Here is an 18050-nt window from a genome sequence, read left to right as displayed (position 1 = left end):
CAGATGTCCCTAGGCTTTCTCATATCCCACTAAGTTAAATGGGGTTCACCCCCAGAAAAGTTTGCATGGAATTACAACTTAGGTCTTTTAGTGATTATTGCTGTAAAATCAATACTAACTAAAGTGTACAAATTCTGTTTGGGCGTATTTTGCCATAACTGTGTTCTGCCTTGTGGTTTTCCTTGTAGATCTGTGACATTATTTCTCGATGGGAGCAGGCATCTAAAGAGCAGCAGCCTGGGAAATGTGAAGGCACAAGAACAGTGAGATTGACTTACAAAAACAGGTATGTAATACAAACGTGTCCCTCGGAGTCATTGCTCTTAGATATTTTTATAGTCTATTTGCAGCCAGAGATGAGCTCCCATAACTGAATTCAGTGCCAGGGCTCAAGAAGTCATCATGTGAATTAATAGTTTAATAGGAAGTTAAGCCCATGAGCCAGGAATGGGGAACCTGTGGCCATCCAGATGATAATGGGCCAATTCCTATCAAGGTACAGATGTTTCAGCAGGGTTATTGTCAGTTTAGCATTAAAGAGGATTTTAATTTCATTGGCCTACAGAAATGAATAATCTGTTTAAAGCTGATAATTATTCCTCCAGGTATTTATACAGAGCATCATTAGCTTTCACATTATCTGACCATTGAATAGCACAATTTCAAGTCCTTACTAGAACTGATTGTGAATTTTATTTCATAAAAATTATACACTGCTTAATTGTAAAAAAAAAAAAAAACCCTTAAAGCAGTTTACAAAAAGATAAAATAATAAAATTGAAGAAAAAAATCTCCATACTTTAAAACATACAAAAATTAAAATACTAAAACATATTAAAATTACCTCCACTCTCTAAGCATCTGGGTAAAAGGTAAAGGGACCCCTGACAGTTAAGTGCAGTCACAGATGTCTCTGGGGTTGCGGCTCTCATCTCGCTTTACAGGCCAAGGGAGCCGGTGTTTGTCCACAGACAGTTTTTCCGGGTCATGTGGCCAGCATGACTAAGCCGCTTCTAGCGCAACGGAACACTGACACCAGAGCAGAGCACGAAAACGCCGTTTACCTTCCCGCCAGAGCGGTACCTATTAATCTACTTGCACTTTTGGGGCGTGCTTTCGAACTGCTAGGTTGGCAGGAGCTGGGACTAAGCAACAGGAGCTCACCATGTCGCAGAGATTCAAACCACCGACCTTTTGATCGGCAAGCCCAAGCCTCAGTGGTTTAGACCACAGTGCCACCCATGTCCCACGCATCTGGGTAGGCTTGTCTAAACAAGAATGTTTTTAAGCAGGTGTGAAAAAGAGTACAGTGAAGGCGCCTGCTTGATATCAGTAGGCAGGGAGTTCCAAAGTACAGGTGCTGCTACACTAAAAGATTGAGTTCTTACACGTGCGGAATGAGTATTATGTGGCATCTGTAATACCTTTTCACTTAGTTACTTGGGTAGACTCGTGAAATTTTCAATTGTAGTTTGTAGTTTCAATTTGTTCAATTTGTAGTTTGTCACTCTTTCTTTTTGTAGGCTGTATTTTTCAGTTCAAATACGTGGGGAGACAGAAAGGGAAAAGCTGCTGTTGATGTATCAGACAAACGATCAAATTGTAAATGGGCTTTTCCCTGTAAACAAAGAACTGGCACTAGAACTGGCAGCACTAATGGCACAGGTAAGGATCATTTGTGGTTGACCAGATTTGTAATTTAAAAGTACCCTCCACACATTTCTTTTGGGATATGAAATAGCAGATAAATCTAACAATCACATTTTGTATCTTGGGACTTCAGACAGCATACATGGAATTATTCTGTTTTTTTAATTTACAACAACCCTGTGAGGTAGGCCAAAATTGTGTGACTGGCCCAAGGTCACCCAGTGAATTTCCTGACTGAATTGTATTAGAACCCAAGTCTGCCCAGTCAAAGTCCAACAAAGCTGACTTGCCTTATATAACCAAGACTGGGAGTGGGGGGAGCGTGAATTGGGAGAAGTAGATTTGACTGACCTCTGCTCACCTTCAGGTACTCGGTGCAGCATCAGCCAAGGTTGGCTGTCCCTGTGGTCCATATGACATGCATTCAGTTTGCCAGAAAACCCTTTTGTGTCTTGGAGTGGGCCTTTTAACTGTTGTTGGGCCAGCAGGACAGATGGTGGGTGCTGTTGGTTTACCCTGTTGCCTAATGGTCTCCCTGACCAAGATGTTGGAGGCGATATTGAACATAGTGTTGGAGAACACCAGGGTGGTGTTTCTGAGTGGCTTCAGACCAAGGTTGCTTTGACTGGTCTAGCTTTGGATTTCATGCCCTCCATGGCAACCATAGGGCTGTCACAAGTTGTCTACCAACCAACTCATACGGCAGGGCACAAACTGGAGTTAATCTTCAATTCAGGATTGGGGGGGGGGGGGTTTGAAGGAATACCTGGATCCTTTGCTGGCAGGGGATGGTGGGAGTTGTAGTCCAAAAAATTTGGAGGGTACTAGCTTGGTGAAGACTATGTTAGACTCTTCCGTGCAATTTTTTTCTCTGTGTGTGTCCCATTAATATTCACAGTTCAGCTATTAAATATGAGATAGCTCATAGATTCTTGTATTTATTATTTATTCAATAAATTTAATATAATTGGCAGGTACTTGAGAATTACATATTAGACTGTAGATACTGAAATAACATTGAAGTGCGGAAATATGTATGTAAAAACAATCTTACCTATTTCTTTGCATATCTACTAGGTGGAGATTGGGGACTTTGAACGACCTTTCTCAACTCCAACAGGGCAAATCACTTCTCAGTCAAAATCTAATCAAACTTTAAAGCAAGTTGTGGAAAAGTTTTACCCCAAAAGATATAGGGATGGATGTTTAGAAGAACAATTGAGGTATGCTGCTAAAGGCTTTACTCCCCCCCCCCCCCAATTTTAAAAAAACTGAATAGGGAAAGTGCAGTTTTTAGTCTTTTTCATTTTTTGTGTTATTATTTAATTAACTTTATTGTCTTACTTATTGCAAAACAACCACAGACCTGTGAATGATGGGCAGTATAAACACCTTCAAAAGAAATGATGCTATTGTCTGCCAAAGCATATTCTCGGATTAACTGCCCTAGCCTTGTGACCTGTAATCATTTTCCTGGCCCCATATCCCTATTCTCCAGTTATTTAGAAATGGTCTCCTGCCATTACACCATTCCTTGCCCAAACAAAAGTGCAAATTTTACTGAAATTTAAAACTCCACCAGCAGACTTAGAGTAGGCCTGGGCTTTGGGAAGAGAGAGAAAGGAATGGAGCACTATTTTCAGGTGGCCCATTTTATTATTCCATTTCTTAAGAGGCCAATTTTAATTTGTAGACTGAGATAGCAAAGAGAGATCAGAAGACTTAATTATCACATGTTGCATTTTTATTTGAAGTGCTGTTTTGCTTCTGCCTCTCCCTGCTACTTATGACTTAAACATCCTTATGCTTAATGTCAATAGACAGCTTTGTCAGCGACTGTCAACAAAATGGATGGCTCTCCGTGGTCACAGTGCTGCAGACTGTGTGCGCATTTACCTTGCTGTTGCTCGAAAGTGGCCTTTCTTTGGTGCCAAATTATTTGCAGCAAAGGTAAGACTTTCTTTCTTTCTTTCTTTCTTTCTTTCTTTCTTTCTTTCTTTCTTTCTCAATTATGCAGGCAGAGCCACACAGATAAGTGTGTATACCTGGGTCCTCCTGATGTCTTTGGACTCCAATTCCCATCAGTCACAGTCAGTATTGCCAGTGGCTAGGGATGATGGGAGTCGTAGTCCATGGGGGGGCACTAGTTCCCCACCCTAGTGGGCAGGACTGCAGCGTGAATGTAACCCTGTATGCATAATGAGACCCATGCACCTAATTGATCCACATTCCTTAATTTTACTGAGTCTACCCTGAGTTAAACTTGTAAGTAGCAGAGAAGTTGGTGCATGAGGCCTTCTAGATTTGTCCCACTCCCACATAAGACAAACCTGCTGGATCAGTGGCCAACCAGATGAGCACAACAGAAGTCCATCCAGCTGCAATTCCTAGCAACCAGTATTCAGAGCTATTCTGCCTCTGACAGTGGAGGTAAAACAAAAACAAATTCATGGAGGACAAGGCTATGTAGTTTCCAGGACGGGGGCTTGTTCCTGGAAATTTCAGGCCAATTACCTTAAAGTTTATCATAGCAGCAATCCTTTTGACAATAGTGTACTTGGAATTTCAAAAAGCTTTTGACAAAGTACCTCAGCAAAGGCTCCTGCGTGAACTTAGCAGTCATGGAATAAGAGGAGAGGTCCTCTTATGGATCAGGAATTCATTAGGAAGCATAGAGTAGGAATAAATGTATAGTTCTTCAAATGGAGGGATGTGGAAAGGATTGGTTATTGGGACCTATGCTTTTAAATGCAATTCAGTGTTAACAAGTGTAATGTTCACACAGATATGGAACTATATAATAATGATATCGTTTTTCTCTGTCACCTCAGAAATGCAAAAATTGCTTTGCCTTCAGTCGCTTCTCTTTTTCTCGTATCTGACTATCCTTTACCTCACTAATTTAAAGCAGTGCTTCAAATAGTTCACTTTTATTCAGTTTCGTAATTGTAGCTAATTTCAGTATATCTTCTTTCTAGCCTCTGATAATATCAACATTGGAGAGTTCTTTGGTATGGCTTGCTGTTTATGAAGATGGCATAAACATTCTTGAATACAGCTCTATGGTAAGGAAAGATAGTTGAAATGTTGGGTAAAGAAAGGGGTAATACAAAATCTGTGAGCCATGTTAACTGATACAGTCTCTCTCCATTAATCTTTAACAAACTTGTGCAATGGATTAATATGTCCCGTGCACTTAGAATCTGAACTAACAGACTAAGCAGCTAACTATTAAAGGAATTGCTTAAAGGTTTGCATTTTAATAAGTACTAATGTGAAATTATGTTCTTAAGTGCCATATGCTGTGTTCCGTTTATGTGTGGGAACTTTTGTGTCCATACCTTACAGTGGCATTTACCCCAAAAAGTATTCTGAAAGGAAGGGTTCCTCTGAAGCTGCACCCTATGAGAGGAGCTGCCATTGGAAGAAAATATGTGCTAATTTTAGTCCGTCTCTGCGTTTGTTTTTATTTTCCCAGTATTACTACATGTACATGAACACACACAAGCATGCATTAATATATACATGTCTAAAAAAAAAGGTAAAGGACCCCTGACAGTTAAGTCCAATTGCGAACGACTCTGGGGTTTCAGCGCTCATTTCGCTTTACTGACTGGCCAAGGGATCCGACGTTTGTCTGCAGACAGTTTTCCGGATCATGTGGCCAGCATGACTAAGCCGCTTCTGGCAAAACCAGAGCAGTTCACGGAAACGCCGTTTACCTTCCCACCGGAGCGGTACCTATTTATCTACTTACTCTTTGGCATGCTTTCGAACTGCTAGGTTGGCAGGAGCAGGGACCGAGCAACGGGAGTTCACCTTGTTGCAGAGATTCAAACCTCCAACCTTCTGATCGGCAAGTCCTAGGCTCAGTGGTTTAGACCACAGCGCACCCGCGTCGCCATATACATGTCTATATGAAGATAAATGTTCTGGATAGAAATAGTTGGGCTAATGAGCCATGTGCTGGTAACCATCATGTGGTGTTCTACATAGGGCTGCCTCTGAAGGCTGCACAGAAGCTATGACTGGTGCACAGTTCAGTGGGCAGGGTGCTAAACAGCAGTATTAGCAGAACATCTATTACACCTGCCCTCCAAGGCATGCACTGGTTATCAGTTTGTTTCCAAGCTCAGTTTAAGGTGTATGTTACTGTGCAAAGCCCGTATCATTTCACTATCTGATGAAGCATCTTCTCCCATGTACACTTGCCCAAAATTTAAGATCAGCAGGGGAGGCCCTGCTTGTGGTACTGCCACCCTTTGATGTGCAAGGGGTGGTGGCAGATAGGAATGCTTTCTCTACAGTGCCTCCCAGATATGGAACTGACTCTCTGGCGCCGTGATGGTACTTTATTTGCTGCTTAGTAAAGATGCACCTCTTCACCCAGGCTTTTGGGAGCACATGAATTATTTTAGATCAGATTGTTCCCCACCCCCACCCCCCGGCTCCACCTTCTTCACTGTAGTCATCTTTTGTGTTTTAATTCTGCTTTAAAGTGATATTTTAATATTGTTTTGTATGTTTTATTGATTATATGCACCCTACCTGGGACTTTGCAGTGAATGGTAGGTACCAGATTTAAATAAATAAATATGATGTAGGACATGGGTTGCCAACCTACAGGTGAAACTTGGAAAATTAGAATATCGTGGAAAAGTTCATTTATTTCAGTAATTCAACTTAAAAGGTGAAACTAATATATGAGATAGACTCATGACATGCAAAGCGAGATATGTCAAGCCTTTATTTGTTATAATTCGGGCCCACAGCTGGGAAGAGGGCGCGGTTAGCTCTCCCCTCGCCAACTGTGACCACCACCACCAACCCACAAAAAAAAGCACCCCCTGTTGCAATTAGGTTTGGAAACAAAATACAAAACATTCTATTGCCTCCAGTACAAGGCTTCTTTCAAGCCTGATTGCAGCAGAAAGTCTTTTTCAGCAGGGTGTGTGTCACAGTTGAAGAGAGGGCAGTTGAGCCTTCCCCCACCCCACCCCCAAAAAACCTACCCCTACTAGAGTTAGGCTTGAAAGAAGCCTCTTGTTGGCTATTGCTTCTTTCGGGCTTAAAATGGCAATGCAGAAGGAGTACCAAGGAATGGTGAGGACCAAGAAAGGTCATAGTGGGCATGTGTAGCCACAGTATGCAGTGAGCCTGCCACAAAATAGCTTATTGGGGCATATATGGTGTTGGTCATGTAATGGAAAGATGTTGGCTGCAATTCTTGCAAACTTAGCTAACCATAAGCACACTGAACACAACTAGACTTTCTTCTGAGTAGAAATGCATCACATGTTTAATTCTACATATGGTGCCATCCACTAGAATCTTTTAAAAAGACATTTATAATTATTAATTAGCATATTTTCATCAGATTTTGTAATGAAGAAATTGTATTCAAACTATAAAAATCTGTTTTTGCTCTTTTTCCTGCTTGCATGAAACCTTTGTTTTTTCTTCTGTTTTTCAAGAGGTTAATAGTGACATATTTATATAAGAACCTAATGACATTTGGAGGCTATCAAGATGACTTCATGCTGGTGGTCAACAATGTGCACACACAAGAAAAACAAACTGAAAAGTTGCTGTTTGCCATGGCCAAACCAAAGGTTGGTATGTTAACTGGTCCTTTGTTATCTTGCATATAGAATCATAGAATTGCAGAGTTGGAAGCTACCCCAAGTGTCATCTAGTCCAGCCTTCTGCAATGCAGGAGTCTCAACTAAAGCACCTGTGACAGATGGATTTTTAACCTCTGCTTAAAAACCTCCAATGAAGGAGAGTCCGCAACCTCCTGAGGGAGTATATTTCACTGTTGAACAGCTCTTGCTGTCAGAAAATTCTTCTTGATATTTAGTCAGAATCTCCTTTCTTGTAACTTGAAGCCATTGGCTCAAGTCCTAACCTCCAGAGCAGGAGGAAACAAGCTTGAAGATGGCTATCTATCTCCTCTCAGTATCCTCTTTTTGAGGCTAAACATACTCAGCTCCTTCAATAGTTTCTCATAAGGCTTAGTTTCCAGACCCTTGATCATCTTGGTTGCCCTCCTGTGCGCACATTCCTGCTTGTCAATATCCTTCTTAAATTGTGGCGCCAGAACTAGACACAGTATTCCAGATGTGGTCTGACCAAGGCAGAAAGGAGTGGTGCCGTTAGTTCCCTTGATCTATACTTCTGTTGATGCAGCCTAGAATAGCATTAGCTTTTCTTTTTGGTGCTGCTGCATCACGCTGTTGACTTATGTTAAACTTGTGGTCCACTAAGACCCCTAGATCCTTTTCACGTGTACTACTAATAAGCCAGGTGTTCCCCATCTTATATTTGTACAGCTTCCTACCTAACATTTCTCACTGTTGACATTTATATCGTTAGTTTGGGAATACCACTTAAGTTCAGCCTCTCAATATGCCGTGTAGGTTATAGTCCTGTTTGCTTAGAGTTGCAAACATTTTAGATGTGCAGATGGTCTTCTACATCTCTAATTTTTGCTATTTCAATTTTTTTAGATTCTTGAGATTACGCTACTGATCGCTAGTTATATTAACGATTTCCATCAGCAAAAGGGAGCTGCTCACCATCTTTCTGCTCCAGAGACAATGTCTCCACAGGCAGAAAGACAGAAAACTAAAGACATAGGGTGTCATCCATTTATGTTGAAGAACAGACCAACCAAAGGACCTACCTTGTTATGAAAAGATCATGTGCCTGTGAAAATGCATACTGGCTGAATGTTTATGTATTTTGGGTACTACATTGGAAAAGGAATGTCTGATTGAAGTTGGATGAAATACTAGTGATGCTTACCGTGAGCCAATTCTGCTCCCATGTGTGACCTCCTTTTTCTCAGTTACTCCAGAGGCACCCAAAGTATTACGAAAACCAAACATATGGACACATGCATGTTCTTTATATGAACCTGGTTAATAATTAGTAGTTAGAAGTGCAATGCTTTGAATACCAATAGTTTCATACACGCCCTGCCCGTTCTCCACTTCTTTGTGGTCCTTTTTGGTTTTCCTAACTTGTTCCTGGAATTAAAACATCTAAAGCAAACTTCTAATTAAGCTGTGTGTCAATTTTGGAAGGATAACGTATCAGATGACAACAGCTACTGTTTGGGGCTAATATTGTTCCAATCAAAGCATTCCAAAAAAACATTCCATAGGCATTAGATTTGTGAAAGGTATTTCTTTTTTTAATGACATTTGCTCTTAAAACTGCAATTGTAAGAGTTCTGCTAACAAATACCAGTTTCAAGGAGGAGAGTGGTAGCATGTTGAATCTGAATGATGTGCTTTGGGGCCAGAATGTACCAAGAGAACAAAGGATAATTCAGACTGCCTAGTGTGAGGGCAATTCTTTGACATTAAAAAAAAAAAAATTTAACTTTCATCTCTATTATATGTAAGGAACAGTAGATTTCACACTCCAGCTGAAAGTCATTGAATGATAAGTAATTAAATGCTGAGGTATGTAGTAATGTGCTTTTACATGTGAATTGGGTCTAAGTGACACTGCTCAACTTGAAAATTTGCTTAGTGTTTAAAAAGCCTGATATCTAGTCTCTATTTTCAGGTAGATCTCCCTTCTTTACGTTTTCCATCAGCTCTCCTTATCTTGTACAGTCGTACCTTGGAAGTCGAACGGAATCCATTCTGGAAGTCCGTTTGACTTCCAAAACGTTTAGAAACCAGAGTGCGGTTTCTGATTGGCTACAGGAGCTTCATTCGGAATCCATTGAAGCCCCATCAGTCATTCAGGTTCCAAAGAACGTTCACAAACCAGAATACTCACTTCTGGGTTTGCAGCATTTGGGAGCCAAAACATCCGAGTAACAAGGCGTTCGGGGTCCAAGGTACGACTGTACGGTAAATCTAGTCTCTTAAATTGGAAGTTTAAATTGGAATCAAAGCAACCTTTGATTTATTTATGTACAATACTTGTAGTCACTGTAGAATATGAGTTGTGTTTGAGCTGATGCAGTGTATTAGCATTATTGTACACATGCAGATTATCATTTGATGCTGCACTCAAGTGATGGGTATATGTGCGTGAACTCAACCTTTTATTTAGCTGTGTATGAGCAATACTGTTGTTTAAACAAAAGACACATCTGTCTGGTCAGTTTGCAGTATTTGGCAAAGAAAAGAGGAATTGGTGCTTTAAATCACTGATTTATACCGTCAGAGTAATCTACAGATCTATCATTCAGGCAATATTTATAATTTCCTTTGATAACTAGAATTAGTGACAAAGTCCCCCCACTTTGTGAATATGAACTTTTTATTAAATGTTTATATGAAGTCTCTGCCTTTAAATGAGCTGAAGGACATCTTTTTAAAGGGCCGTGGATGAGGTATTTTCTTCTTAAAAGAATGTTTTACACATCCTTTACAATATGGACAGGTTCAGGCAATGTAATAGGTACTAACAACAACAAAAAAAACTTCAACCAACTAAAGAGAGCCAGGCCTAACTCATGTACCTCTGTGGATAGTCTACAACTCCCCTGTAATTGCAGATCCAGCCTGCCATCTAATACACACAACTTGGGAATAGTTATGCATAAGTTTGTACCCTTAACCTCCCTGTTCACTTTCTCACTTGTTCGTTATAAGCAATTTAAGCTAAAGGGGGGGGGCAGAGATGGCACTCATATTTCTTAGCCCCACCCCTATTAAAAAATACCCAGTTACTATACTTGTACGAAACAATAAATAATTTTACAGCTAACCGTTCTATATTTTTATGGAAGGGTTGAGGTTAAAATAGGTATGCCTCCGCATCTGCAGGCTCTTCAACCTCCGAAATAAACTCAAAGTTTTATTTAGTAACTGCAAACTACAAGATGCTAGTTAAGTTGCTAAAAGTGGTAGAAAGGTTAGAGCTTTTTCAGATGTAGCCTGCCACCACTGGCAGACCCCTGTGTCATTTTTTTAAATCTGGAAAATGAAAATGACACGTCAGAAACCATGTTATATTTAATTTTAAAATATCTATGTATATTCATGGTTTTTCCTCATACATAAAAAATTCTACATTAGTCATCATGTTTGTTGCTTCTCAGTGTATGTTAGTAGCAACCCCCTGATGGTTCAGTTTTAAATTATTGGAGGAACTTGTTGTATCATACATGACCTCAGTCACTCTGATCCAGCGAAGGAGATCTGCACACATAAGCTGGCTTCTGTGTGCATACCATGTGCTGGATATCAGTAGCGTCAACTGGATGCACATTGGCGTGATCAATCTGCTTGTGCCCGTCTACTGCATTGATTTCAGTAGGATACCCATGCATCTCTGTCTACATTCTTGTACAGCTAGTCTCACATACATTTTTTCTCATGTAGCTAGAGCTAGATCGAGAGATCTCTCAGTGATGGGTACAGGAGAACCATTTATGTAGAGAAATTTAAATTGTATAGGTTCCAATTTATGTGATGCACAAATAATGAATTGCTGAAAAATAACTGCGGTTTGTTGAATTAAGTGTAGTAAAGAAATATTGGAACAGAACAGGTACTGAAAGCGAAAAATAATTATAAAACATTAATTTATGTGTAAGAGTATTTGTATTTATTTTGTGGATATTTAGCTTTTATTGCATAAGGTATTTTTTATATGAATGTAAACCACCTAACAAATAAAGGCATTGTCAAGGAAATCTGTAGTATTTTATGAGTGCAGAATTCAATTAATCTGAAAAGGTCTCGTACTTTAGTCCTTTGGAGGATGGACTGTTCTTAAACCCCGCCCTCCCTGCTGTTGCAGTCCACACACGTGTGTGTGTGTGTGTGTGTGTGTGTGTGTGAGAGAGAGAGAGAGAGAGAGAGAGAGAGAGAGAGAAATATTCCAACACCATAGTCACATTAAAAGAGCCCCATGGAAGCAGCAGCAAGCAACTGAGTCAATTCTAACTGCATAAACCTATACAGTGCTTGTCTATTCATAGCGTTCAACAGGCTTGTCACACTATCTCGGAAAAAACTGGTATACCATTCGTGTGTGCATACGTGTATACGGACACACGTGTACACTGCCGTAAGCGACTCGCTTAAAAAATGACGGCGACAGCCTAAGCATAAAATCATACAAAAGCCACCAGAAACAACGCACTGAAGGCTAAAAAGCAGATCCGACAAGTCTCCGGGGGTGACTGCCACCTCTCCGATGACCACTTACCCTAATTAAACTTTTTAACTCGGGTAGCAAAAAGCCACACAAAAGCAGAGGGGAAACTATCCGCAGAGTGCGGCAAGTGGGAGAAATTTAAAGAGCAACTTTCCCGTAAAATAAACTGCAATTCTAATCTGAGCTGCAGCTAAAAAAAGAAAAATCGTTTTCACTACCTAGTTTCTACACACATGTCACTTTTTCGCACACGCACAACGCCCTGTCGACCTTGCAAGAAGCCATTTCGCAGAGTGCGGGGAAAGAAAGAAAAAAACCTCGCATACAGACCGAGCGGAAAGCAGGAGCGCCGCGCGTTGCTGCTCCCGAAGAACTACAACTCCCATGATGCTCCTTCCCGCTAGGCCGCCGGGCAAGGCGCTGTTTCTATGGCAACCGGAGTCCACCGAGGCCTAAGGACCGCCGCGTCGTTCCGGGGACAGGGGGGCAGCGATGCCCGGGGCCAGGTAAAGAGCGGGCGGTGTGGGGAGGGCTTGTCTCCGCCTCTGCTGCTCCGGCGGGCCTGCAGGCCGCTTTCCCTCAGGAGGGCAGGGCTCGCTGTCTCGTAGTGTCGCCGCCCCCAACTTCTACAGGCTTTCCAGGAGGACGGGGGCATTATCTCTCGATATCTGCACCATGTCTTTCAAAGCGCTGTTATTCCGCTTTAAACGGACGCCCCAAAAGAGACCTGGGAAGTGTGGCTCGGCTGGGAGACCTACCAGAGCGCCGGGTGGGGGGGGGCAACTTGAATAAAATATTGGGAGGGCCTAGGTGAGCCCTGCTCCACATATGTTATTATGAATTATAATACTGAATTATTGTATTTTAATATTTTGCTGGAGGATGCCCAGAGTGGCTGGGGAAACCCAGCCAGATGGGTGGGGTATAAATTAATAATAATAATAATAATAATAATAATAATAATTAATCACAGTACACAATGCACAATCCCCATTTGAACATCCATGGACTTGTGGGGTGGGGGTGCTCAAATATTTTATTGGGGCGGAGAGCCAAATGGTCGCCGGCATCTAGGAGCTGGCTCCTGTGGACCAGAGCTACAGTTCCCATTGAACAATCACTCCCTCTTCCCCAGGAACTCCCAATAATTGTAGCTCTGTGGGGGGAAATTAGGGGTCTCCTAACACCCTGAACGGGACGCGAGTGGCGCTGTGGACCACAGAGCCTAGAACTTGCCGATCAGAAGGTCGGCGGTTCGAATCCCTGCGACAGAGTGAGCGCCCATTGCTCGGTCCCAGCTCCTGCCAACCTAGCAGTTCGAAAGCACGTCAAAGTGCAAGTAGATAAATAGGTACCACTCCAGCGGGAAGGTAAACGGCGTTTCCATGCACTGCTCTGGTTCGCCAGAAGCGGCTTAGTCATGCTGGCCACATGACCCGGAAGCTGTACGCTCATGTAAGTACAGAATCTGGAAATTACTAGCTTACCCACTATACCTGATAGGCTTCCCGTGACTTTAAATCACAAGGCGCAATTAGTTTCAGTGAGCGAGAAATGGAGTAAAGTGTGTGGTGTGGGAGCAGAGCATCTTCACTGGAAGGTTGTTTTACATGAGCACTTTTTTATTTTTCCTTTGCTAGTGACACCTTGTGGGATATTGCTAAAGCGGAAGTTGAAAAAAAAGAAAACCATGAAGACAGCACAGATGGTCTGGAATGTTGGGAAAGATCACTATTCTTTATAGGAAATAAAAATGGGGTAACAATCAGTGTTTCATTTCACATTGTTATTATAGATATAAATTAAATAAATTTTGTTTGCATACTAACTGAAATTCTGTTATAGCAACAAGAAATATTTCCTACCTTGCAAAGCTGTACGTACCTAAGTATGAGTAGACAGTGTCCACTTGCAATTTGTTTAATTTACAGTGCTGTTCTAGATTTTACTTTCTTGGGCTCTGTGATCACTGGAGATGGTGACAGCAGTCACAAAATTAAGAGACTCCTGCTTCTTGGGAGAAAAGCAATGACAAACCTAGACAGCATCTTAAAAAGCAGAGACATCACTTTGCCGACAAAGGTCCATATAGTTAAAGCTATGGTTTTCCCAGTAGTGTATGGAAGGGAGAGCTGGACCATAAAGAAGGCTGATCGCCGAAGAATTGATGCTTTTTAGCTATGGTGCTGGAGGAGACTCTTGAGAGTCCCATGGACTGCAATAAGATCAAACCTATCCATTCTGAAGGAAATCAGCCCTGAGTGCTCACTGGAAGGACAGATCCTGAAGCTGAGGCTCCAATACTTTGGCCACCTCATGAGAAGAGAAGACTCCCTGGAAAAGATCCTGATGTTGGGAAAGATAGAGGGCACAAGGAGAAGGGACGACAGAGGACGAGATGGTTGGACAGTGTTCTCGAAGCTACCAACATGAGTTTGACCAAGCTGCAGGAGGCAGTGGAAGACAGGAGTGCCTGGCATGCCCTGGTCCATGGGGTCACGAAGAGTTGAACACGACTAAACAACAACAACAATACTTTTAAGTGCCACTGATTCTAAAGAAAATAGTAGTTAAGTATGTTTATCCAGGATGGTAATGATAAAAATATTTGTAACCAACATTATAAAATTAAATAGTGAAACACTTACCGTAAGTCGTTGCTTAATTTATTTGTAGAAACTGTAAACATTAATTTTAAAGATAATTTTCAAAGTAAGCTACTTTACCCAGCACCTGCTTTCTTAAAGCATCAATAAATTATATATTGTTGTTATGTGCATTTCATGCGTTCATTTTATTTCCATTCCATTACTTAAGCAATTCCAGTAGCAGGCGATCATTTGATCAACCTGTTATTTACAATTACCAATGGCGGATACAAATGGCTAAACTGATTGCTACTGTGATGCCTGTATTTTTAAGTTTCTTGTTGCCATTACTAAATTTGTCACTTCCAATCATTTCTGATAATGGTAATAATAATAGCAGTGTAGATACACTCTGATAGAAAGTTGGCAGCTAACTTTCCTGTAATAAGATGACATATAATTGCCTACATTTGTAATTTTCAGATATTTTATTAGAAATGATTAGAAGAATGCATTACAGCATGTAGAATGATATAATATTTATGCTTTAATGACATTACAATAGTATTCTTTGTTGTTTTTAATTTCTAGGGAAAGACTACTATTATACTGAGGTGCCTTGACAGGTATGTGTTTAAGTTTTGAGAAGTATCTCATATTTTCTGCGTACTCAAAATTCTAAATAACATCAACAGTTTCATTGTTGGAACATACCTTAACAGTGTGTCTTCAAACAGTGGAAATATGTTCCTCAGAACACTTGTCTGAAAACACTTATGATTTATTCTTACCAACACTGTAACATTGCTCTCAGGGGCAGTCCTATCATTAGGTAAAGTGAGGTGGCTGCCTCAGGCAGGTGATGGAATGTATTGGACCTGCTGTTCTGCATGGCCCCCTTTTAGATGACTCTGGGAGGGTAGCAGTCCATCTGGTAAGACAGAGTCACCCTCCTGAACTTGTTGTTGCTGCAGCTTGCTTGGACAACGCATAGTGGTGGCGCAGTCAGGCCCATGTAGTTGCCCAGCAGAAGAGACCCACTACTTCCACTGTTGTGCCCAACCTCAGCCTCACTGCTGCCATGCCCAGTCTCATACAGGCAGGTTGCAGTGACAACAATGTTGAGAGGGTGGCTCACTGGCTCTGCCCCACCACATAGGCCTCTGCTGTGGCCTCTACTACATATTGACTAGAGTGGCGCATCACATCCGTGATCCAGTGTCATTTCAGAGCACAACTCATCATGCTGGTTTGGGCCTATAGTCCTAAACACTTTAAAGAGTGATTATACTCAGAGCTGACCCATGGAAATGAATGCATTTAAGTCCATTGATCTCAATGGGCCTACTCTGAGTATGGCTTAGTTGGATATTACTCAAAATTTTCTCCTCCTTTCCCACCTGCTCTGCAGCTCATATTTGCTAATGACACAGAATGGGAGACAGGAAAATGGTAAGCCCTCTGGAATCCACCATGCATAGCAGTTTCTTCACCGCATCATAAGGCTGGCTATGATCTTTCATGCTTCACAGAATTCCTTTTCTCAATATTTGTAATAATTTGTATAGATAATCAAAAAACACTTTCCACCCAGAGAGGCATTTATGGTGTGGAATTCCTCTCTCTAAAATCTTGTGATATCTTCTTCTCCCTAAAATCTTGTGATATTTAATAATGCACAGTTTCAGTCACTTGAGGTGAACTAATCAGGCGTAGCATAGCATGACACGTATGCTAAGAAGTTGGTGTGCTTTTTAAAATATAAAGTATTATGAAGATGATGGATTTTTCGGAGCTAGCTGATCTAACCGGAAGAGTCCGCGACCAGAAGGAGGAGATCAGGAAGAGTGGATCAAATTTAATTATTATTTAGTTAAATATGTTAAGTTAAATTAACTGAAAACAGTTTGCAGATACTTAATTGGCTTAGGATTTTATTTATGTTAAGTGATGAATTAATATGTTTAATTCCATAATGTGAAGATTTAAGGATGTTAATATTTAAGTTAAATTTCATAAGAATTTGTCACCAGCCTTGCTTTGCCCCACAACACCCCACTTTGGGGCCTTGTAATGTCTACAGCCAGCAGGAACGCTTCCAAGAGAAATGTACACTGCCCCACTTTTAAGCTGGTTCAGCGGAGGCCCCCCATGGCAGCATAGCCTCCCATTGATGGAGAGCAGCAGAAAAAAACCCACCACATTCTAATTTCTTCCAGCATTGCAGATTTGAGGGGGTGGTGACGGGGAAGAAATATTGCTCTGTTCTTCTCAGCCAGGTAAGTATAGGATTGCAGCCTTTAATTTCCAGCATCTCTCTTATTTGCAAGCAAATAAATTTCTGCTCAGCTCTGTATTTAATACTCTAATCTTATTTTACCAAATTTCCCAATCTTGGAGTACTGTACCCAGATAAAACAGTTGTGCAAAAATATAGACAATTAACCCTTTTTTCTTGGGTCATATCTTTATTATATATTGCCGTGTTCTAGTTTTTACATCTCAGTTCTCAGAAATGATTCACTGAGTTTTGCCATCCCATGCAAACTCACTCCAAGAAACTTGGGAAGCATTTTCACTGTTTTGTTTTCCCCTGTTGTTTGTGAAAATACTGTTTTGATAATAGGGCAAATTTAATTTTATTAAGAAGAAGGTTAATTTCTCTCTCTCTCTCTCTCTCTCTCACTCACTCACTGTGTGTGTGTGTGATCTTAATTTTTCCAGGGATGAAATTCCAAAACCAACTTTAGCTTTGGAGTATACATTTGGAAGAAGAGCAAAAGGGCACAATACAGTAAGTATGCTGACAAACTAGATTATATAATCTCCTTTTGGTTCATCAGTAGTGTTATGTACCTCATCAAGCCTGCCCCTGACATTTATGCAACCACATTCCAGACAGAACTCTAATTTGCAGTGACCTTGATAGCTGGAGAAATATGTTCATTTTTCAAACTTATTTATTTATAAAAATATCTATATACTGCTATTCATAAAAACAGAGCATTTTACAATAATCATACATAAAACCATGCAATAAATACCAAACAAAAATATAAAAATCAGCTAAATATTATGGAAAGATGTATTCTTAATTGCCTGCATAAACCTAGTGAAATAGGAAAGTTTTCTGCAGTCATTAGAAGTTGAAACAAAAGGTGCCTACTGAATCTCTGTTAGCAGACTATTCCACAGGGCTGGGCCAATACTAAAATAAAATAAAGGCTTGATTTCTTTTTGCTGTCAAATGAGCCTCATCAGCTCAGGGGAAAACCAATGACTTTTCTGCAGATTGTCTCTCTCCTCCTTTTCTGTTCCTGGCACTGATTTCAAGCGCATAAGCAGAGCTCTTTATGTGGGCTGCAGCAAGGGGAGATGCAAGATACACCAGAGCGTTGTGGCTAGTTTTGGCTTTCTTATCTCTCCCTACAACCCATGTAAAGGGTGTTTGGGGATTAGTGGGGATTATATGTATTTTCTTTTGTTGTTGTTGTTGTTCCATGAACACTATTGTATAAAGACTATCACATAAATCAGGGTGTGGAACTTCCCAGGGCCAAATGTAGCCCTCCTGGCTTCTCTGTCTGGCCTGTGGGATTCTCCCCACCCCACACCCTCTTTCCTCAAGCCTTTCCCTGAACTTGCTTCACACCCATCTACAGTGGTACCTTGGTTTAC

General features: G+C 41.0%; 2 protein-coding genes across 3 annotated transcripts in view; both read left to right on the top strand.

Moving 5' to 3' along the window:
* PLEKHH2 (pleckstrin homology, MyTH4 and FERM domain containing H2) overlaps positions 1–11317 on the top strand; it is a 68638-nt gene extending 57321 nt beyond the window's left edge. For both annotated transcript variants that reach the window (XM_079968462.1, XM_079968463.1), the window contains 7 exons: positions 189–286; positions 1524–1665; positions 2728–2873; positions 3471–3600; positions 4629–4715; positions 7125–7262; positions 8160–11317. In XM_079968462.1, the coding sequence (XP_079824588.1) occupies positions 189–286; positions 1524–1665; positions 2728–2873; positions 3471–3600; positions 4629–4715; positions 7125–7262; positions 8160–8345 (927 nt within the window). In that variant the 3' untranslated portion in view covers positions 8346–11317. The remainder of the gene's footprint in view (positions 1–188; positions 287–1523; positions 1666–2727; positions 2874–3470; positions 3601–4628; positions 4716–7124; positions 7263–8159) is intronic.
* A 776-nt stretch (positions 11318–12093) lies between these two features.
* The window catches only part of DYNC2LI1 (dynein cytoplasmic 2 light intermediate chain 1), a 58583-nt gene continuing 52626 nt past the window's right edge, over positions 12094–18050 (top strand). Inside the window, exons 1-4 of the mRNA XM_079969113.1 lie at positions 12094–12290; positions 13425–13542; positions 14964–14998; positions 17097–17166. Coding sequence (XP_079825239.1) covers positions 12277–12290; positions 13425–13542; positions 14964–14998; positions 17097–17166 — 237 coding nt within the window. The 5' untranslated portion in view covers positions 12094–12276. The remainder of the gene's footprint in view (positions 12291–13424; positions 13543–14963; positions 14999–17096; positions 17167–18050) is intronic.

This window comes from Podarcis cretensis, assembly GCF_951804945.1.
Source record: "Podarcis cretensis genome assembly, chromosome: 3".
Lineage (NCBI taxonomy): Eukaryota > Metazoa > Chordata > Lepidosauria > Squamata > Lacertidae > Podarcis > Podarcis cretensis.
This window is presented reverse-complemented; position numbering and strand designations above follow the sequence as displayed.